Source organism: Rhinoraja longicauda, chromosome 4 (assembly GCF_053455715.1).
Source record: "Rhinoraja longicauda isolate Sanriku21f chromosome 4, sRhiLon1.1, whole genome shotgun sequence".
NCBI lineage: Eukaryota > Metazoa > Chordata > Chondrichthyes > Rajiformes > Arhynchobatidae > Rhinoraja > Rhinoraja longicauda.
The window spans coordinates 23,218,120-23,239,384 of NC_135956.1; the positions used below are offsets into that span (position 1 = coordinate 23,218,120).

At 42.4% G+C, this 21,265-nt stretch overlaps 1 protein-coding gene across 5 annotated transcripts in view; it reads left to right on the top strand.

Moving 5' to 3' along the window:
- spidr (scaffold protein involved in DNA repair) overlaps positions 1–21,265 on the top strand; it is a 187,286-nt gene that overhangs the window by 114,685 nt on the left and 51,336 nt on the right. For all 5 annotated transcript variants that reach the window (XM_078397363.1, XM_078397365.1, XM_078397364.1 and 2 more), the window contains exons 9-10: positions 1,708–1,912; positions 5,424–5,695. In XM_078397363.1, coding sequence (XP_078253489.1) covers positions 1,708–1,912; positions 5,424–5,695 — 477 coding nt within the window. The remainder of the gene's footprint in view (positions 1–1,707; positions 1,913–5,423; positions 5,696–21,265) is intronic.

Below are 21,265 nucleotides of genomic sequence, written 5' to 3' on the forward strand. Positions count from 1 at the left end.
AACTTAACAATTACGTGGAAGTCTGATGACAGATTGTAATGTGTAGTTCTTAGTTTTCACATAGTGTGTTTATTTAATACGTAAGAATTTTAATTGATTTCATGCTTTGCTAGCGTTATTTTCAAAGTACCATATGAAGGCATAAAGCGTCTCTACAGATTGCAACACATAACTAATGTGATTTATTTATTAGATGTTTTCTTTATATGTGGAGTACAATGTTTGAACTATGGCAGTTAAAATAACTATTTTAATAATTGGCATCCTTTTTAATGATATGCTGATTTGATCAGATTGAAGTTGGGGTATTTGGTAACAAAAAGTAACGTGAATAGTGTGCCTCCTGCCTCAGTAATACCCTAAACTAGGTAATTGCAGCCACTGCATTTGACAGCAAGAATTCATGAAAAGACGAACTTCAGCACACACATAGTGAATCTGCAGGTCAAAAGCAATTGATTGCATTGCAATGGGGAGAAAACAGGATTGCAGTGTAAGACCATTCATAAGTAAGCAGCAATGACCAAAGGAGTGCTTATTGATGGCACTAAAAAACAAAGCATAAATTACAGTAAAAGATGTGAAACACAAGTCTGCAGATGCTGGAATCTAGAGCAAAATTCAAACTGCTGGAGGAACACAGTGGGTCAGGCAGCACCCAGGGAGAAAAATGAACAGTTGACATTCGGCATTGAGACCCTTCCTCTGGACTGAAGAGGTTGAGATAGGGAACAAAAACGTCAAAGGTTGATCATGTAAGTATAAGAAAAAGGTGGAAATTGGCAGCAAATTTGATGAGACCTTTAATTTCTTTACAAGAGCTGGAAGCAGCTCTTCCAGTAGGGGGTTGGACACGTTAGAGGCAGGAAACGTTCCCAATGTTGGGGGAGTCCAGAACAAGGGGCCACAGTTTACGAATAAGGGGTAGGCCATTTAGAACTGAGATAAGGAAAAACTTTTTCAGTCAGAGAGTTGTGAATCTGTGGAATTCTCTGCCTCAGAAGGCAGTGAAGGCCAATTCTCTGAATGCATTCAAGAGAGAGCTAGATAGAGCTCTTAAGGACAGCGGAGTCAGGGGGTATGGGGAGAAGGCAGGAACGGGGTACTGATTGAGAATGATCAGCCATGATCACATTGAATGGCGGTGCTGGCTCGAAGGGCCGAATGGCCTCCTCCTGCACCTATTGTCTATTGTCAAACAAAGTCATGAGTGTACAAAGGAAAATAAGTGAGGTAAGAGGTCCTGATTTAGACTAAAAGGACTGTTCCATACCTTAATCACAGGCCCAGGCATAGCTTGTCCTAAACAGGTTCCTGTAACCACACCTTTGTTTAGAGAAAATAAGTGTAGTTAAAAAAAAAAGTTCAAATTTGGAACTGATTTAGCATTTGGTGAGGAGACTGGTTGGGTCTGTGTTCAAGAAAGCAGCAAATGGTTCTCGGGCCATCCTGGGATGCGGTGGGGATCATTTAAAAAGCTTTGTGAAGTTTCTTGCCATGGCTTTGCCTCATTTCTATAGCATGAATGTTGGCCAATTGCTTTTTTTAAAACCACAAATGGCCATTTGATATATAATGTTTGATTCATGTTATTGTTTTAATACTGAATAGTTACTTGACAATGTAATAGTCTTCAAATTACTATGCGATTGACAAGTCAGTATAATAATTTGCAAACTATAAATTTTTCAAATTTGTTTCTTGCAGGCAGAAGCTTGACGTGCAAGGTGAAAAATCTCCTGTTATTCTCTGCACATATTTCAGTCGGAAGATATTTTCAGAAAAGATTGCTGGAACAAAAGTTAAAGATTGCTCTCCTGAAAAGTTACCGGTACTCAAAAAAGCTCCAATGTCATTAGCTGTGAAATTCAATCTAACTGATGCAGGAGAGAAACATGGTTCAACTGATGAGGTGAGCGTCCATGAAATTCTGCTTTTTTTTTTCTTTGAACATTTTCATTAAGAGATAAAATATTAGTGACAAAAAATAAAACAGTCTATTTTGCCAAATGCTATCACATCAGGCAGTACTGTCCATTTAGTTGAAGAATAAAGTTCCTTCTTCCAATACTTAATGTTAATGGAACATCATATAATTGACCAACATAGCATTTATCTATTTTCCACACAGCACTTTTTCTTCTATTCTTTTGCTGAATTATGACAGTTACATAGAATGTATCTGAAAATTTAATGGGAATAAAATTCAATATTAATTTTGCATTCTTCAACTAAATGGACAATACTGCCTGATGATAGGATGCCTAAGCTATGGCCATAGGCCTAATTTGATTTGTAGCAACACTTGGGTTGGTCGATTTAACATGTGGTTGTGATATTCTATCATACAGAAGACCAATGCATGATCGAGTAGACACTTTTGTAATTTTCTGACAGTATGAAGACGAAGTGGATGTGAGATGAAGAGAGGATTAAGCAGAGCTGTGGATGGGAATAATAAAAAGGGCGAGGACAGCCTTGGAAGGGAGTAGGGAAAAAATAATGGAGAGTGATGGGAATTGTGCTGTGTGGAGGAGGTGATGGGACAGGATGTTTACCAGACGAACCAGAATGAGCTCCAGAACTCCATGCCTTCATCTGGGTGGAGTGGGGATTTCCATTATTTTTGCTGAAAAAAAGCCAATTTAATGAATACGCACCAATTTAACTTTCTAAGTCCATAGTTATTTTGTATATCTACAGATTATTAACGTTATTCTCCATTTAATGACAGATGTTGCTTTCCATTAACAGCCCTCTCCTGCCCTCCAAATCCAGTAATACCTCCACAAAGAAATAGTTTAGGCTTAGAGACATTTTTGTTGTTGGGGAAAATATGACTACCCTCTGAAGAATCATACCATTTACCACAGCACTGTTTTCCAAATTTCAGTCACATTGTCAAAAATAAGCTGCATTATGATGTGATGAGTAAATGCAGGGCATATTTCACGAATTCTGTAGTTGGAAATTCATTCTTTCTAATGATTTTCACTGCATTACCCACTACTAAAACACTGATCCAAATAAAGATGAAAATCTTGTTTAAGTTATTCTTTAAATTGAGGTTAAATGTATTACCAGTTATCTATCTTTCAGGTGCATCTGTCAGAGTTCTTAAAATTGCACCAGTTAGCAGGCCATCAACAATCAAAATATTAATGAAAGAAAAAAACGAACCAGATTAGTGAAATTCAAGTAAAAACATTAAACTGTTTGTGTAGAAATTAGATTCATTTGTGTTTTGCCTTCATAAGTTGTGCACATAAAGCATTTTGTGCATGTTTTCATGTGTTTGTACCTGGTTTGATTGTTCCCCACTGGAAAATGGAATCAGGTATTTTCCTCTTGCAATGTACTCTCATGTCATTTTATGCGCGTAATGGCAATGAAAATCATCATTAATGTACTTTGGATCAAAAGGCAGCTCGCACAGAGAGAAATCTTTCATTGTATAGGTTTGCTCATTGTAAATCAGGACCCAAATCGTGTGGCAGCCACCTCCTTCATTGTTTAAGAAAGTCCCAATTTTGCCGTTTTTTCTGGTGACATTCGATTTAGTGTTGAAACAAAGGACAAAGCCCATTTAGCATGTCAAAATTAATTAAATCCAATTTCAAAGCAACTATCCAACATTTTCCATTTTCATTCCCCCACCCATGTGCAGATATTCCTTTGAACATCTGTAGAAAGCTAACAGATTATGTAGGTTGCAATGTTTCCTTGCACTTAGTATTTCACTGTTTTGTCATAAATACGAGCTGCCAGGGAAAATAGTTAAGGCAGGTAGCGCAGCGGTAGAGTTGCTGCTTTACAGCGAATGCAGCGCCGGAGACTCAGGTTCGATCCTGACTACGGGTGCTGCACTGTAAGGAGTTTGTACGTTCTCCCCGTGACCTGCGTGGGTTTTCTCCGAGATCTTCGGTTTCCTCCCACACTCCAAAGACGTACAGGTATGTAGGTTAATTGGCTGGGTAAATGTAATGGGTGTAGGATAGTGTTAATGTACGGGGATCGCTGGGCGGCACGGACTTGGAGGGCCGAAAAGGCCTGTTTCCGGCTGTATATACATAAATCACTCCATTCTCCTCACCCGACTTGAAACCTCCCTTAACATCACCGGCACAGCCCTATCCTGGTTCAAATCTTACCTCTCTGACAGACCTTGGTCAATTAATTCCCCCTTGGTCAATTAATCCACCGTCATGGTCTCAACTTCCACTGCTTCGCCGATGAAATCCAGCTCCTCATCTCCACCAAGTCAATCTCCCCCACCACACACTCTACACTGACAAACTGCATCACTGAAATAAAATCTTGGCTTCAATCAAATTTCCTCAAACTCAATTGCAACAAATCTGAAATCATCATCATTGGTCCAAAAACGCTCACCAAATCCACCCAAAACTTCATCCTCAACATTGATGGTCTCCCAGTATCCACCTCACCTCACATCCGGAATCTTGGAATCATCTTTGATCAAACCCTCTCCTTCGACAAACACATCAAACACATCACAAAGACAGCCTTCTTCCACCTCAAAAACATTGCCCGTCTCCGTCCATCCCTCTCCTCCACAGCTGCAGAAACCCTCATCCACGCCTTCATCACCTCCCGTCTGGACTACTGCAACAGCCTCCTCTATGGCGCACCCTCAAAAATCATCAGTAAACTTCAATACATTCAAAACTCCGCTGCCCGTCTACTCACCCACACCCCGATCCGTGACCATATCACCCCCGTCCTTTATAAACTCCACTGGCTCCCCATCCCCCAGAGAATCCAGTACAAAATCCTCCTCATAACCTACAAAGCCCTCCATAACCCTGCCCCATCCTACTTGACCGACCTCCTCCACAGGCACACTCCCACCTGCACCCTCCGCTCTGCTGCTGCCAATCTCCTATCCCCCCACATCCGGACCAAACTCAGATCCTGGGGGGACAGGGCTTTCTCCATCGCTGCTCCCACCCTATGGAACTCACTACCCCAAACCGTTAGAGACTCCTCCACACTCACCACATTCAAAACATCGCTGAAGTCTCACCTGTTCAGTACTGCCTTCAACCACTGAAGGTCACCTCACCTTCTGTCTCCTTTCTCTGTTATTTACTTATTTATCTATTTATTCATTTCCCTATGTTCTCTAAATCTCTGTAAAGCGTCTTTGAGTATATGAAAAGCGCTATATAAATAAAATACATTATTATTATTATTATTATATGATATGATATGATTTACACTCTGACATGGATAGGAAAGGTTTAGAGGAATTTGGGCGAAACATAGGCAAGTTGGATTAGTGTAGATGGGGGTTCTTGGTTGGCATTGGGCAATTTGAGGCAAAGGCCCTGTTTTAAAGCTGTGTGACTATGAAACCTTAGACTTGAATCTTAACCAATTGGTTTTTTTTTACAAAACAGGGCATTGCACTAACTACAGGAAATACACAAAGTAAGCCAAGCCAACCGGAGAAACCAATTCAACTGTTGGACTTTGAATATCATTTTGCAGCTAATAGTGTATGTGATTCATTACTTGAAGTAATTGAAAGCCAAGGAGCAGCAGGATGGGGAAAGAAAAATCTGAAAGTTGTTATTCAGAGAGTATACTGTCTTCCTGTAAAAGATATTCACAATCAACTAATCAGAAGCAACCAAATAGATCATTCAAACGTGGGTCAACAAAATGCAAGGTAGGGTTTGGATTCAATGTTGATTTTTTTTTTACTGACTGAGCTTCGTGGAAACTCATGTTCCATTATTAATGATGGATCGATCAATGTAGAAACAAGGAACTGCAGATGCTGATTTTACAAAAAAAGACACAAAGTCCTGGAGAAACTCAGTGGGTCAGGCAGCATCTCTGGAGAACATGCATAGCTGATGTTTCGGGTCAGGACCCTTCTTTAGACTGATGGTGGTGGGGGAAAAAAGCTGAAAGAGAGAAGGGGCTGGACAAAGCCTGGTGATAGGTGATACATCCAAAAGGGGTGGGGGGGGGGGGGGGGGAGAGGTTGATACGCAGATGGTTGGATAAAGGCTTGTGATGAAAAAACTGGTGTGAGATAAAAAGGATTGAAGATTTATGAATTTTGAAGCTAGAGGAAGGAAGGTAGGTGGAAGGGGAGGGGGGAAATAGGTGCTGCATTGTAATAATTCTAGTGCTGTACTGTTCTATGTTCTACATAGGTACGAGTCTACGTGGGGCACAGGGAAGAGAGGGTCAGAAAAGCAAGGGGAAGGGGTTTGTTGTTACCTAAAATTGGAAGATTCAATGTCCATACTGTTGGGTTGTAAGCTAGTTTGAACTGTCCCTCGCCTGACATGGCCACCACTCAGCCTCCATGCCCTGGGGTGCCTCCTGCAACTGACTTGGGAACATCTGGAGCGGGTCCGAGGGTGAGGTCCCAGCCCGTTCACTGGCTTCGTTGCTTTCTTTCATCTGCTGCCGCTGCCATCTTGAAGGACAAAAACCAAGTTGAACATTACAAAAAGTTGAGGAGTAAATACAATGTAATATAAGGAGCTGATTAATACATGGTGACATTGCTAAGTTTGAATTTTGGAAGCCTGAAAATTGTAGGAGGAGGAGAAGAATGAAGGAGTTAAGAGGTTTAGACTTACATAGTTGTAAGAATGAGATAGAGTCTGCGAGCAGTTTCATTCCACTCCAATGCAGAGCAATACGAGATAAACACAGATAAAAACAGAAGACAGATAATTTGGAAAAGCTAATAACTAGAATCGCCCAACAACAATTAGTTCAGTTTGCATGAATAATTTATAGCACAGAACAACCCCATTCAGTCCATCTCCTTTGCATAAACTAAACTAAAACTGGTCTCAAGACAGAAATCGTCCATGATAAACATGCCAGATCTATCAATGGAGAAAACAACATTAGATCAGTGGGAAATGTTCAGAAAAGAATTTAATGTGAAACTAAACCAGTTTACATGCCAAAGGGATAATATCTCTGCTTGCCAAAATGAAAGAAACCAGAAATGACAAAAGATATACGGCCACATAAAGTTAAAGGAAACAACATGTAGAAATGCAAACACCAGCAAAGGTTCTACTGATTGTGTAAACTATAAAGTACGTTAAAGGGCACAAAACTGAGCTGCATGAAGAGATCGTGGAAAGAAACCAGCCAGCAGTTTTTAAATCTACACAAGAAGGTTTTGCAATTATACTTTGAAAAAGAGTGTGGTTAGGGCAGTGGTTAGGGCCTTTAAATACTATGACAATGATATAGTTAATGAAAATAAGAGACGGATGAACTACAGCACCTTTTAAACCCACAATCTCTACTAAGACAAGACAAAGGCAGCAAAAGCATGGGAACACCACCATGTTAAAATTGGCCTCAAAACCACAAACCATCCTGACTTGGAAATATATCGCCATTCCTTCACCGTCGCTGAGTCTAAGTTCTAATGTTATCCCACTTTTTAAGAAAGGTGGGAGAGAGAAAACAGGGATTATAGACCAGTTAGCCTGACATCGGTGGTGGGGAAGATGCTGGAGTCAATTATAAAAGATGAAATAGCGGAACATTTGGATAGCAGTAACAGGATCAGTCCGAGTCAGCATGGATGTACGAATGGGAAATCATGCTTGACTAATCTTCTGGAATTTTTTTGAGGATGTAACTAGGAAAATGGACAAGGGAGAGCCAGTGGATGTAGTGTACCTGGACTTTCAGAAAGCCTTTGATAAAGCCCCACATATGAGATTAGTGGGCACAATTAGAACACATGGTATTGGGGGTAGGGTACTGATATGGATAGAGAATTGGTTGGCAGACAGGACTGTGAGGAGGATGCTATGAGGATGCAGGGTGACTTGGACAGGTGTGTGAGTGGGCAGATGCTTGACAGATGCAGTTTAATGTGGATAAATGTAAGGTTATTCACTTTGGTGGCAAGAACAGGAAGGCAGATTATTATCTGAATGGTGTCAAGTTAGGAAAAGGGGATGTACAACAAAATCTGGGTGTCCTTGTTCATCAGTCACTGAAATTAAGCATGCAGGTACAGCAGGCAGTGAAGGAAGCTTAAGGCATGTTGGCCTTCATGACAAGAGGAGTTGAGTATAGGAGCAAAGAGGTCCTTCTGCAGTTGTACAGGGCCCTAGTGAGACCACACCTGGAGTTTTGTGTGCAGATTTGGTCTCCAAACTTGAGGAAGGACATTCTTGCCATTGAGGGAGTGGAGCGTAGGTTCACAAGGTTAATTCCCGGGATGGCGGGACTGTCATATGTTGAAAGAATGGAGCGACTGGGCTTGTATACACTGGAAATTAGAAGGATGAGAGAGGAGCTTCTTGAAACATATAAGATTATTAAGAGATTGGACACGCTAGAGGCAGGAAACATGTTCCCGATGTTGGGGGAGTCTAGAACCAGGGGCCTCAGTTTAAGAATAAGGGATAGGCCATTCAGAACGGAGATGAGGAAAATCTTTTTTACTCAGAGAGTTATGAATCGGTGGAATTCTCTGCCTCAGAAGGCAATGGAGGCCAATTCTCTGGATGCTTTCAAGAGAGAGTTAGATAGAGCTCTTAAGGATAGTAGAGTCAAGGGATATTGGGAGAAAGCAGGAACGGGATACTGATTGTGGATGATCAGCCATGATCACAGTGAATAGTGGTGCTGGCTCAAAGGGCCGAATGGCCTACTCCTGCACCTATTGTCTATTGTCAATTCTAGAGCTTCCTCCCCGACAGCATTGTCGATTTACCCATACCGTAGCTCAAGCAGGCAGCTCACCGTCATCTTCTAAAGGACAATGAGGGATGTACAATTAAATGCTGGCTCAGCTGACAAAGCCTACATCTTTTTCATTAATCGTCAGTATTAATATTAGAGGAAGAGGATGATAGTCTCTCACATATCCTGTGGAAATTAATGTCAAAGCAGAACGAAGGCTCATTAAAAGAAAATAAAGGTAGTAAAGAGTGACATGTGAGGGCCGAGTGGTGTTCATCATAGGATGTTAAAAGATGGCCTAACAATAATTTTCCTCCTTATGGGAACTGTTATTTGAGTGGAATATTGAATTTGGCATTTTGCTATTTTAGAATTATAAGCGCAGGGGATAACTAAGGGGATTATTGACTAGTTACCAACTACTGGAAACAGTAGGCTGCATCTTGCACAGTTCCAATTGGAACCCACCTGTATTCAATCATCTCAATTGCTGTTAATCCTGAACTTGCTTGCATTTTCTGTGAAACACAGAGGTCTGAGACTTGCTAACGGATTTGAAAGGCCCTTTGGTGTATAATCTGATTCTGTATTACATTAAATGGTGCAAAATGGAAGAGGCTATTCAGCTCTCCTTTTAGGTACTTGTCCAGATACCTTTCCAATGGTATTATTGAATCAGCAGTGACTGCTGCTTTGGCAGTGTGACAACTACTTGCTGTGTTCCTTATGTCACAGTTGTTTTATTTGAACCAATTGCCTCCTCATTCTGTGTTTCCCTGATTCCTCTAGTTCTTCACCTCTTTACCAATGGGAACAGTTTCTTTCCATTCAATCAGGAGTCAGGAGGTATGGGGAGAAGGCAGGAACGGGGTACTGATTGAGAATGATCAGCCGTGATCACATTGAATGGCAGTGCTGGCTCGAAGGGGCGATTGGCCTATTCCTGCACCTATTGTCTATTGTCTATCATTAACGTAGATGACAATAAATATATCTGTCAGATTAAAGATGGACAAAAAAATGCTGGAGTAACTCAGCGGGACAGGCAGCATCTCTGGATAGAAGGAATGGGTGACGTTTCGGGTCGAGACCCTTCGGACTGAGAGTCAGGGGAGAGGGAGATGTATCAGATCTCCTTGCAATCATCTCATTCTGAAGGAGAACTATCACAGTTTCCCCATTCTATCCATGTGACTCAATCAATAAAATAAATCTCTTGTGCACCGTCTTTAAAAACCGTATCTTTCCTAAGTTAATAATGAAAAATATAGAAATGGTAGATAACTTTCAAATTTTGCATCAGTTTTCACTATATAGGATATAAATAATATCCTTTTTAGTTTAGTTTAGAGATAGTTTAGTTTAGAGATACAGCGCAAAACAGGCCCTTCGGCCCACCGGGTCCGCGCCGACCAGCGATCCACGCACATTAACACTGTCCTACACCCACTTGGGACAATTTTTACATTTACCAAGCTAATTAACCTACAAGTTAGTACATCTTTGGTGCGTGGAAGGAACCCGAAGATCTCGGAGAAAACCCACACAGGTCACGGGGAGAACGTACAAACTCCATACAGACAGCGCCCGTAGTCGGGATCGAACCCGGGTCTCCGGCGCTGCATTCGCTGTAAGGCGGCAACTCTACCGCTGCGCCGCCATGCTTGGGTTGGGAATAGTGTGAGATGTCTTGATTGAATGCACGAGGGGTCTGTACGGGTTGATGTGGAGAGGATGTTTCCTCTTCTGGGGAAATCCAAAACCAAGGATCACTATTTTAAAATAATAATGTCCATTTAAGGCTAAATTAACTGTGGGGTTTTATTCGAAGGGTTGTATTGCAATTCTCCACTTCACAGGATAGTGGAACCAGAATATTTTGAATATTTTCAGTGCAAAGATAGATAGTTTCTCAATAAGCAAGGTGTGGAAGGGATAGGTGGGTTTGTGAAGGTGATATTGGACATGATCTTGCTGAGCGGTGCAGTAGGTTCGAGGCGTCATCTGGCCTACTGCTCATTGGTACATTCATAAATTGTGGTATCCCCTGCATCATGGTGTCCTTCCTCTTGTACTCTGTGCCTCTCTTTATGAAGCCTAAGATCCTGCATACATTTTGTTAAGCACCACTTCAGCTTGCCCTTTTGATGAGCTATGCATAGATATACTCAGAACTCTTTATTCTTGTTATTCTTCCTCCCAAAATCCACATTTCTCAGCATTAATGTTCTGCACTAAACCATCCATTCCACCAGCCTGTTTACATCTTCTTGAAATCTAAAAACATAGCACAAAAAGTAAGGAAATTTGTGTTTGGTAGATTATTTCTTTGTTGTAACAATGCTTCTTGGCAATAAATCTTATACCGTTGGAAAGCCTGTTTATTTCCCTTTTAAATGGTGCCACATTTGTAAGGAACATGCATTTGTGGGATGAGCAGCAGAGCTGAGTATGTAGGTTGCGCCCATGAAAAATCTGCCAAATCTTCTCTGCCAATGCCAAACAGGTTATTCTGCCATTGACTCTTGTTCGGTGGTGTTTGGTGGATTGGATGATTGATGTCTGAAGAAACAAGACATATTGGCAATTTAACAATTTATTCATTTAATAAACAGGAGCCTCAGTAGCGTGTGGAAGAACCATACACAGCCACAACAGCCTGGCACCTCCTCCTCATGCCGGTCACCAGCCTGGTCACACACTGTTGTGGGATGGCATCCCATTCTTCAACCAGCATTTGTCGCAAGTCAGCCAACGTGGTTGTGTTGGTCACTCTGGCACGAACAGCACGCCCAAGCTGATCCCACAAGTGTTCAATGGGGTTGAGGTCAGGACTGCTGGCAGGCCATTCCATCCTCTCCACTCCCAAATTCTGGAGGTAGTCTCTGAGAAACCCTGCTCTGTGGGGGCGAGCATTGTCATCTTTGAGGATAGAGTTCGGTCCCAGACTGTGGAGATATGGGATTGCCACTGGTTGCAGAATCTCATCTCGATATCTCTCTGCATTGAGATTGCCTCCAATGATGACAAGCCTCGTTTTTCCAGTGAGGGTGATGCCGCCCCACACCATCACACTGCCTCCACCAAAATATGTTACTCTATCGGTGCAGCAATCAGCATAGCGTTCTCCGCGTCTTCTCCACACTTTGACCCTATGATCCAACTGCCGTAGGCAGAATCTGGACTCATCGCTGAACATAACGTTCCTCCACATGTTCAGGTTCCAGTGCACGTGTTGCCGACACCAGCGCAAACGGGCCTGACGGTGAAGGGCAGTCATGGCAGGCCTCCTGGCAGCCCTATGAGACCGGAGATCGGCTGCGTGCAGTCTGTTCCGAATTGTCTGGGCAAAGAGCCGTCGGCCATATCGTCCTGCAAACCTTGACTGCAAATCTGTAGAAGACAGCCTACGGTTCCTAAGTGCTGACAGGGTGAGGAAACGGTCTTCTTCGGGTGTCGTCTTCTTGGGACGCCCACTTCGCGGCCTGTCTCTGACATCCCCCGTTATATGGAACTTGGCCTTCACTTTGGAGATGGTACTAGGGCTCACTCCAAATAATGCCGCAACTTGGTTTTGCGGAACACCAGCTTGAAGTTGCCCTATCGCACGGGCCCTATCCAGATCAGTCAAACGTGGCATGCCGATTCTTGGAGCAGACACCTACTGACCACTGTAGCAGGGCCTATGCTCACAGATGCTGCCAATCAGGTGCCAATCAGGCACCTGATTGTCAGCACCTGGGGGTACCAGAAGCTCAAAACAAGAGTCAATAGCAACAGCAGAATAAGCTGTTTGGCATTGGCAGAGAAGATTTGGCAAATTTTTCATGGGCGCAACCCATATACTCAGCTCTGCTGCTCATCCCACAAATGCATGTTCCTTACAAATGTGGCACCATTTAAAAGGGAAATAAACAGGCTTTCCAACGGTATAAGATTTATTGCCAAGAAGCATTGTTACAACAAAGAAATAATCTACCAAACACAAATTTCCTTACTTTTTGTGCTATGTTTATAATTATCCTCCGCACAGTACACCCATGCTTCCAAGTTTTGTGTTATTTGCTGATTGGGAAATTGTGTCCACTAAACCAAGTCCATTCTTCAATTTTTATTTAGATAAACAATGATCATTGTTCCACATCCTGGTCATTCCACTTTATATTTCTTTCGGATCTGAAAACTAACCTTTCACTGTTGCTCTCTGTTCCCTGTTACTTATTGATATTGGTTTATCATAGTCATGTGTACCGAGATACAGTGAAAAACTTTTTTTTGCTCTCCAGGCAGATCATACGATACATGAATGCGCTCATAGTATGCATGATTACAAAAGGTAGTGCAAAAAATAAAAAATAAACAGAATATAGTGTTACAGCGAGAGAGAAATACAGATTTTAAAAGTGCTAGGGCTGTAATAAGATATATTGAAGAACCAGGAATACAGTGCCCTCCATAATGTTTGGGACAAAGACCCATCATTTATTTATTTGCCTCTGTACTCCACAATTTGAGATTTTAATAGAAAAAATCACGTGGTTAAAGTGCACATTGTCAGATTTTAATAAAGGCCATTTTTATACATTTTGGTTTCACCATGTAGAAATTATAGCTATGTTTATACATAGTCCCCCCCATTTCAGGGCACCATAATGTTTGGGACACAGCAATGTCATATAAATGAAAGTAGTCATGTTTAGTATTTTGTTGCATATCCTTTGCATGCAATGTCTGCTTGAAGTCTGCGATTCATTGACATCACCAGTTGCTGGGTGTCTTCTCTGGTGATGCTATATGAGAGGTACATTCAAGAGTCTGAAAACCGAGAGAGAAGCTGTTTTTAACTTGATGGTACATGCATTTGAGATCTTGTATGTTCAGGCCAATGATAGGGGGGAGAAGAGGAATGACTGGGGTGTTTCTTCCCAGTCATACCCTCTTCCACCCTCTCATGGTCCTTGGTAATGTCAACTGCTTTCCCAAGGCAACGTGAGATGTAGATGGAGTCGAGATGAGTGAGGTTGGGGTGCATCCAGAACTCTGCAGTTTCTTGTGATGTTAGGCTGAGCAGTTGTCATACCAAGCTTTGATACATTCCAATGGAATGCTTTCTATGGTGCATCTGCAGACATTGTTAAAAGTCTTAGTAATTAGTCATACCACTAAAAAACAGTGGGCTTCAGTCTTGTTGATCACCCTTTTTGACCCACCTTAACAAATGTCTTGTATATTGCACTCAATCTTATTTATCTCAGTTACCTCACCAAAAAACAGTCATGTTAATTAGATGCAATTTACCTTTAGCAAATTTGTGCAGGCTTCTCTAATCAAAGTGACAGCTAATTCCATCCTCCAATGAGGTTAAACTGATTGATGTGTAATCACTGGGTTTATTATCAAAAGTATAACATTAAAAACTTGCCCATCCTTGGGTTCTACCCCTGAATATGTGGATGTTAGAATATTGTAATCAAGGCTATAGCAATTTCCCCCCTTACTTCATTTAGCAACTATAAATTAATCTCAGCTGGATCAACTGTAAAAATTAATCTCAGTGAGTTATCAACTGTAAAAATAGGTAGACTTTCTATTTACTGTTTATTAACTTTCACTGTTTTAATAAAAGTTACTATTATCCAGAATTACTGTTGCATCTTACCTTGTTGAGTCTCGAGCAGCATCATCTTCCATGGTGAAATGTGATGTAAAGTACTCCTTTAGTACCTCAGCCATGCCTTCTGCCTCCAAGTGTGAATTTTTACTTTTTCTTCTCTAATCTGCTCAATTCTAATACAATTCTCACTTGTGTCCATTTTTGTAAACCATTTTTCTGCAGTTCCTTGTTTCTACAATTCTCACTGTTCGCATGCCTACAAATTATTTTTGTATTCCCTGTTCTACGTGCTAATGCACATTTCTTTTCTAATGTTCTGTCTTTGTCTTTTTTTAAATGTTCTTTTCCCCAAAACTAATCACAGCTTTGGTCAAACATAAACCAAACATAGACCAAACATAGACCACAGTGAGGTAAGAAAGAGTGTCTACCCTCGACTGCGTATGGCATCAAGTAAAACTGAAATTAATGGGTATTAAATAATTGGAGGCATACTTTGCTCAAAGGTAGTTGTTGTTTCAGCTTAATTATCCCAACCCCAGCATGTCATAGCAGAAGGTCTTCAGAGCAATATACCAGCCTGAAGTCTCTTCTGCTGATTCATTAATGACTTTTCTTCCATCATACTTTTAGAGATGGGACTGTTTGTAAAATATTCAGACCAATTCATAATTCATAAGCAAATAAAGCAGTTCATGTCTGTAATACAGCAAAACCAATTCAAGATTCAAGTGCAAATTGATGTGAAAATAGCATGTCGTGAAAGTATCAGCAAATTGATCATCTCCAACAAGAGAGAGGTCTAATCTTCATTTTGACTTTCAGTAGCATTATCATTGCAGTCTTGATCAGAAACTCAAACTAGTCCAGCTGCAAAAGCAATCCTGGTGGTGATTGACTCTCCTCCTGACACTCCCAAGCTTTCAATTACATAATGGCATGAGTCAGTCATATGATGGAATACTTGCCTGGATAAATATAGCTCCAGCATTATTCAGGAAGCTTAATGCCACAAGAGGACAAAACAGGCCAATTAACTGCCACTGCATGAAGCAATTTACCATTGGTGGCAGTGTGTACCAACTGCAAAATAGACTGCAGTTACTGCATGTCTGGGACACTCCAACATAACTTCCAAAACCCACAAACTCTACCACATAGAGGAAAAGGGTGCAGCATATGGGAGCATCACTACGTGTGCACCATCCTGTCATGCACATGTATTGCTACTTGAACATTTTTGCTGCATGAAAAAATATAATTAACAAGAGACACCAATAAAGTTAAGGAAGGTTTATATTAAGGAAGCTAAATATTTTAAAAGGGTAAATAATAAAAACTTAATGTTACTGGTCTATTAACAAATAGACTACTCAAAAATTAGTACCGTATGTTTAAATGTTTTCAGGGAAAGATAGGCACAAAATGCTGGAGTAACTCAGCAGGTCAGGCAGCATCTCTGCAGGAAATGGACAGGTGACATTTCGGGTTGGGACCAGCAGTCAAAAGAAAGGTCACCTCTCCTTTTTCTCCGGAGATGCTGCCTGAGCCCCGTGAGTTGCTCCAGCACTTTGTGTCTTTCTTCGGTACAAACTGGCACCTGCAGTTCTTTGTTTCAAATTTCAGGCAAAGACTCTTTCAGATTTATAAATCACTATTGCTGATTGAATCTCAACATCACATTAGATTGAATGATAAGCTAAATGGCTGTCTACCAAAATTATTTTGAATTCCTTTTTACTATGAATGTAATGTTGAAAAGCCTATATATGAACAAAACTACTTCTTGTAACTTTTATCCAGAAAATAACATTCTATTGTTCTGACACATTTGAAGCAAGTACTTAATTGTATGAGGTATTGTATGGAGATTATGTTATTCATTTCAAAATCTTATTATTTTGGTACAGTTTTCGGTTTTGATATTAATTTACAGATTCCTGGCTTTGTCTTATTCATCTGATCGTATCATCAAGCTGCAGTCTTCAAACACCTTGCAATCTCTCTTCCACTCAGTCAATGATTCACCTTCTGCTTCATCACTTTCCATCTCTACCTCCAGTTCATTGTGCCTTTTGGCTTAAATCTCACTTCTTTGAAGTTAATTGAAAAGTTAAAAAAAACTGCAGATACTAGAAATCTGAAATAAAATGGAAAATGCTGGATATACTCAGCAGGTTAAGCTGCATCAGTGGATAGTATTGCCAACATTTTCTGCTCTGAGGTTAATGTTGGCTGCAGATTAAAATAATAAAAAGCTGAAAAGGGGCAATGATATATTTTTAAAGAAATTTTTCTGCATTTGGGTGTTTTTAATGGCTGAATTTCTTCACAAAATTCAAATTGTGCAGGACAACTATATTTATATTTTAAAAACTTACAGGGAAAGATATGTCATGACATTATATTACATCTCAGCCATTGGGGAGTGTTGCAACTATAGAACAAAGAGACCTTGGTGTACAGGTATATAGTTCCATGAAAGGTACATAGTTCCATGGCAATACAGCTCGACAGAGTGAACAGAGCATGCCTGCTTTGGTTCGAGTATTGAGTACACGAGTTGGGACATTATGTTAGATTTTTTAGAGGTACAGCATGGAAACAGGCCCTCTGGCCCACCAAGGGTTTGTGTCCTAAAGAGAGGCTGGATAGGTTGGATCTTCTTTTTTCTCTGAAGTGTCAAGAGTCTGAAGGTTGAGATTGCAGAAGTTTATAAAATCACAAGGGCCATAGATAAGGTGAGTAGCCATAGAGTCATAGTGATACAGTGTGGAAGCAGGCCCACATCGGCCAACATGTCCCAGCTACACTAGTCCCACCTGCCCGCATTTAGTCCCTATCCCTCCAAACTTGTCCTATCCATGTACCTGTCTGACTGTTTCTTACGGGTACCCGTAAAAGGGACCACATCACCCCGATTCTGGCCTCTCTCCACTGGCTCCCTGTACGGTACAGAATCAACTTCAAGCTCCTCCTATTCACGTATAAAGCCCTAAATGGACACTCCCCCCCCTACATCAAAAATCTTCTAACCCCCCTCTCTAACTCCAGGTCCCTCAGATCGGCCGACTTGGGGCTATTCACTATCCCGCGGTCTAGGCTTAAACTCAGGGGTGACCGCGCTTTTGCGGTTGCAGCTCCTAGACTGTGGAACAGCATCCCTCTCCCGATCAGAACTGCCCCCTCCATCGACTCCTTTAAGTCCAGGCTCAAAACATATTTCTACTCCCTAGCGTTTGAGGCTCATTGAGGAGGCGCTGTGAACTGTTTGCGTGCTACTGTATGTTTTCATTTTTTTTCTATTGGAACCTAATCAAATGTACAGCACTTTGGTCAACGTGGGTTGTTTTTAAATGTGCTATACAAATAAAATTGACTTGACTTGACTTGACTTATATGTTGGGTTAGTCCCTGCCTCAACTACCTCCTCTGGCAGCTTGTTCCATACACTCACCACTCTTTGTGTGAAAAATGTTACCACTCAGATTCCTATTAAAACTTTTCCCCTTCACCTTAAACCTATGTCCTCTGATCCTCGATTCACCTACTCTGGGCACGTAGATCTGGCCGATCTATTCCTCTCATGATTTTATACACCTCAATAAGATCACCCCATATCCTCCTGCGCTCCAAGGGATAGAATCCCAGCCTACTCAATCTCTCCCTATAGCTCAGACCCTCTAGTCCTTGTAAATCTTCTCTGTTCCCCAGCCCCACACGACCCGATTTTATCTTCTCCCCAAAATCCACAAACAGAACTGTCCTGGCAGACCCATTGTTTCTGCCTGTTCATGTTCCACCGAATTAATTTCCACATACCTTGACTCCATCCTATCCCCCCTGGTCCAATCCCTCCCTACCTATGTCTAAGACATCTCACACGCTCTTCGTCTCCTCAATGATTTCCATTTTCCAGGCCCCCACTCCCTCATCTTTACTATGGATGTCCAGTCACTGTGCACCTCCATCCCCCACCAGGAGGGTCTTAAAGCCCTCCGTTTCTTCCTCGACCGCAGAACCAGCCAATTTCCATCTACCAATACTCTCCTCTACCTAGCAGAGCTGGACCTTACCCTCAACAACTTCTCCTTCGACTCCTCCCACTTCCTCCAAATTCAAGGCGTAGCTATGGCCACTTGCATGGGCCCTAGCTTTCCATGCCTCTTTGTAGGGTACGTCGAACAATCCCTGTTCCAGGAGTACACTGACCCTGTCCCCGAACTCTACCTCCGCTACATTGAGGTAGTGGGACTACCTCCTGCACCCATGCAGAACTCACTGACTTCATCAACTTCACCACTAATTTCCATCCTGCTCTCAAATTTACTTGGACCATCTCCGACATATCCCTACCGTTTCTAGATTTCACCGTCTCCATCACAGGAAACAGACTATTACAAACATCTACTACAAACCTACTGACTCCCATAGCTATCTTCTCCTATAGCTGATCAGTCTGAAGAAGGGTCTCGACCCGAAACGTCACCCATTCCTTCTCATAGAGTCATAGAGTCCTACAGCACAGAAAGAGGCCCTTCGGCCCATCGTGTCCGTGCCGCCCGTTACCAAACACAGTCTAATTTTAATCCCATTTTCCCGCATTTGGACCGTAGCCCTGAATGTTGTAGCATTTCAAGTGTCCATCCAAATGCCTCTTAAACGTTGTGAGTGTTCCCGCCTCCACCACCACCCCAGGCAGTGAGTTCCAGACTCCAACCACCCTCTGGGTGAAAAAGTTCTTTCTCACATCCCCCCGAAACCTCCCTCCCCTTACCCTGTATCTATGTCCCCTCGTTGTTGAACCTTCCACCAGTGGAAGAAGTTCCCCGCCATCTACCTTATCTATGCCCCTCATGATCTTGTACACCTCGATCATGTCCCCTCTCAGCCTTCTCTGCTCCAGGGAAAACAACCCCAGTCTGCTCAGTCTCTCCTCATAGCCGAGGCCCTTCATCCCTGGCAGCATCCTGGTGAATCTCCTCTGCACCCTCTCCAAAGCTATCACATCCTTTCTATAATGTGGTGACCAGAACTGTACACAATACTCCAGCTGTGGCCTCACCAGTGTTCTGTACAATTCCATCATTACCCCCCTACTTTTATATTCGATGCCCCGGCTAATGAAGGCCAGTAACCCATATGCCTTTTTAACCACCCTGTCCACCTGTCCTGCTGCCTTCAAGGACTTGTGTACCTGTACTCCAAGGTCCCTCTGTACCCCTGTCTTCCCTAGGGTCCTTCCATTCATGGTGTACTCCCTCTCCAAGTTATTTCTGCCAAAGTGCATCACCTCGCACTTTTCAGGATTAAATTCCATCTGCTACTGCTCCGCCCATCTGACCATCTCATCTATATCTTCCTGCAGCTTGCAGATCCCTTCCTCGCTATTCACCACCCCCCCTACCTTTGTGTCATCTGCAAACTTGCTGATCATGCCCTGTACGTTAACATCCAGATCATTTATGTAGATTACAAACAGTAAGGGACCCAACACCGATCCCTGCGGCACCCCACTGGACACCGGCCTCCAGTCACAGAAGCACCCTTCTACTATCACCCTCTGCCTTCTGTCACTAAGCCAGTTTTTTATCCATTTTGCCAAGGTGCCCTGGATCCCATGGGCTCTTACCTTCTTGACTGGTCTCCTGTGTGGGACCTTGTCAAAAGCCTTACTGAGATCCATGTATACCACATCCACTGCACTACCCCCATCTACCTCCTTGATCACCCTTCAAAAAATTCAATCAAGTTAGTCAGACACGACCTTCCCTTAACAAAGCCATGTTGACCATCCTTAATTAACCCTCGATCCTCCAAGTGAAGACTGATTCTGTCCCTCAGAATCTTTTCTAGCAGCTTCCCCACCACCGATGTCAGACTCACCGGCCTGTAGTTCCCAGGTTTATCCCTACTGCCCGTTTTAAATAATGGCACCACATTAGCTATCCTCCAGTCCTCCGGTACATCCCCTGTGGCAAGAGAGGCTCTGAAAATTTGTGCCAGAGCCCCCGCAATCTCCTCCCTTGCCTCTCTCAGCATCCTGGGATACATCTCGTCAGGGCCCGGAGACTTATCCACTTTTAAGCCTGCCAGAGCCTCCAGCACCGCCTCCCTGTCAATAGCAATATGCTCAAGAACATCACAACCCTCCTGCTCCATTTCGAAGTCCGCATCGCCCTCCTCCCTCGTAAAAACAGATGCAAAAAAATCATTTAAAACATCTCCTACATCCTCTGGCTCCACACACAGCTTTCCACTATGGTCCCTGATGGGCCCCACTCTTTCCCTCGTTATCCTCTTACCCTTGATATACTTATAGAACACTTTGGGATTTTCTTTTATTTTGCCCGCTAGTGCTATCTCATGGCCCCTTTTTGCTCTCCTAATTTTTTTTTTAAGAACCGCCCTACTCCTTCTATATTCCTCTAATGATGTCTGTGCCTTAAGTTCTTTATGCCTTCCAAAAGCCCCCCTTTTTTTTCGAATCAATCCTACTATATCGTTCGACATCCAAGGTTCTTTGGACTTGTTTGTCCCACCCTTGAACTTTAAGGGAACATGCTTCCTCTGTACTTTTTCAATTATTCCTTTGAATGACTCCCACTGTTCTGATGCGGTCCTCCCCACGAGAAGCTGATCCCAGTCCAGCAGGGCCAACTTCTGCCTTATCAGATTAAAATCGGCCTTGCCCCAATTTAGAAATTTTCCTCTTTCCTCTGGTCCCTCTTTATCCTTTTCCATTACCACCTTAAATATCACTGAAATGTGATCACTGTCACCAAAATGCTCTGCCACTGACACTTCAGCCACCTGTCCGGCCTCATTTCCCAAGATTAAGTCCAATACCGCCCCCTCCCTTGTTGGACTTTCAACATATTGGCTCAAAAAGCCCTCCTGGATGACACTTAGGAACTCTGCACCCTCAGGGCCCTT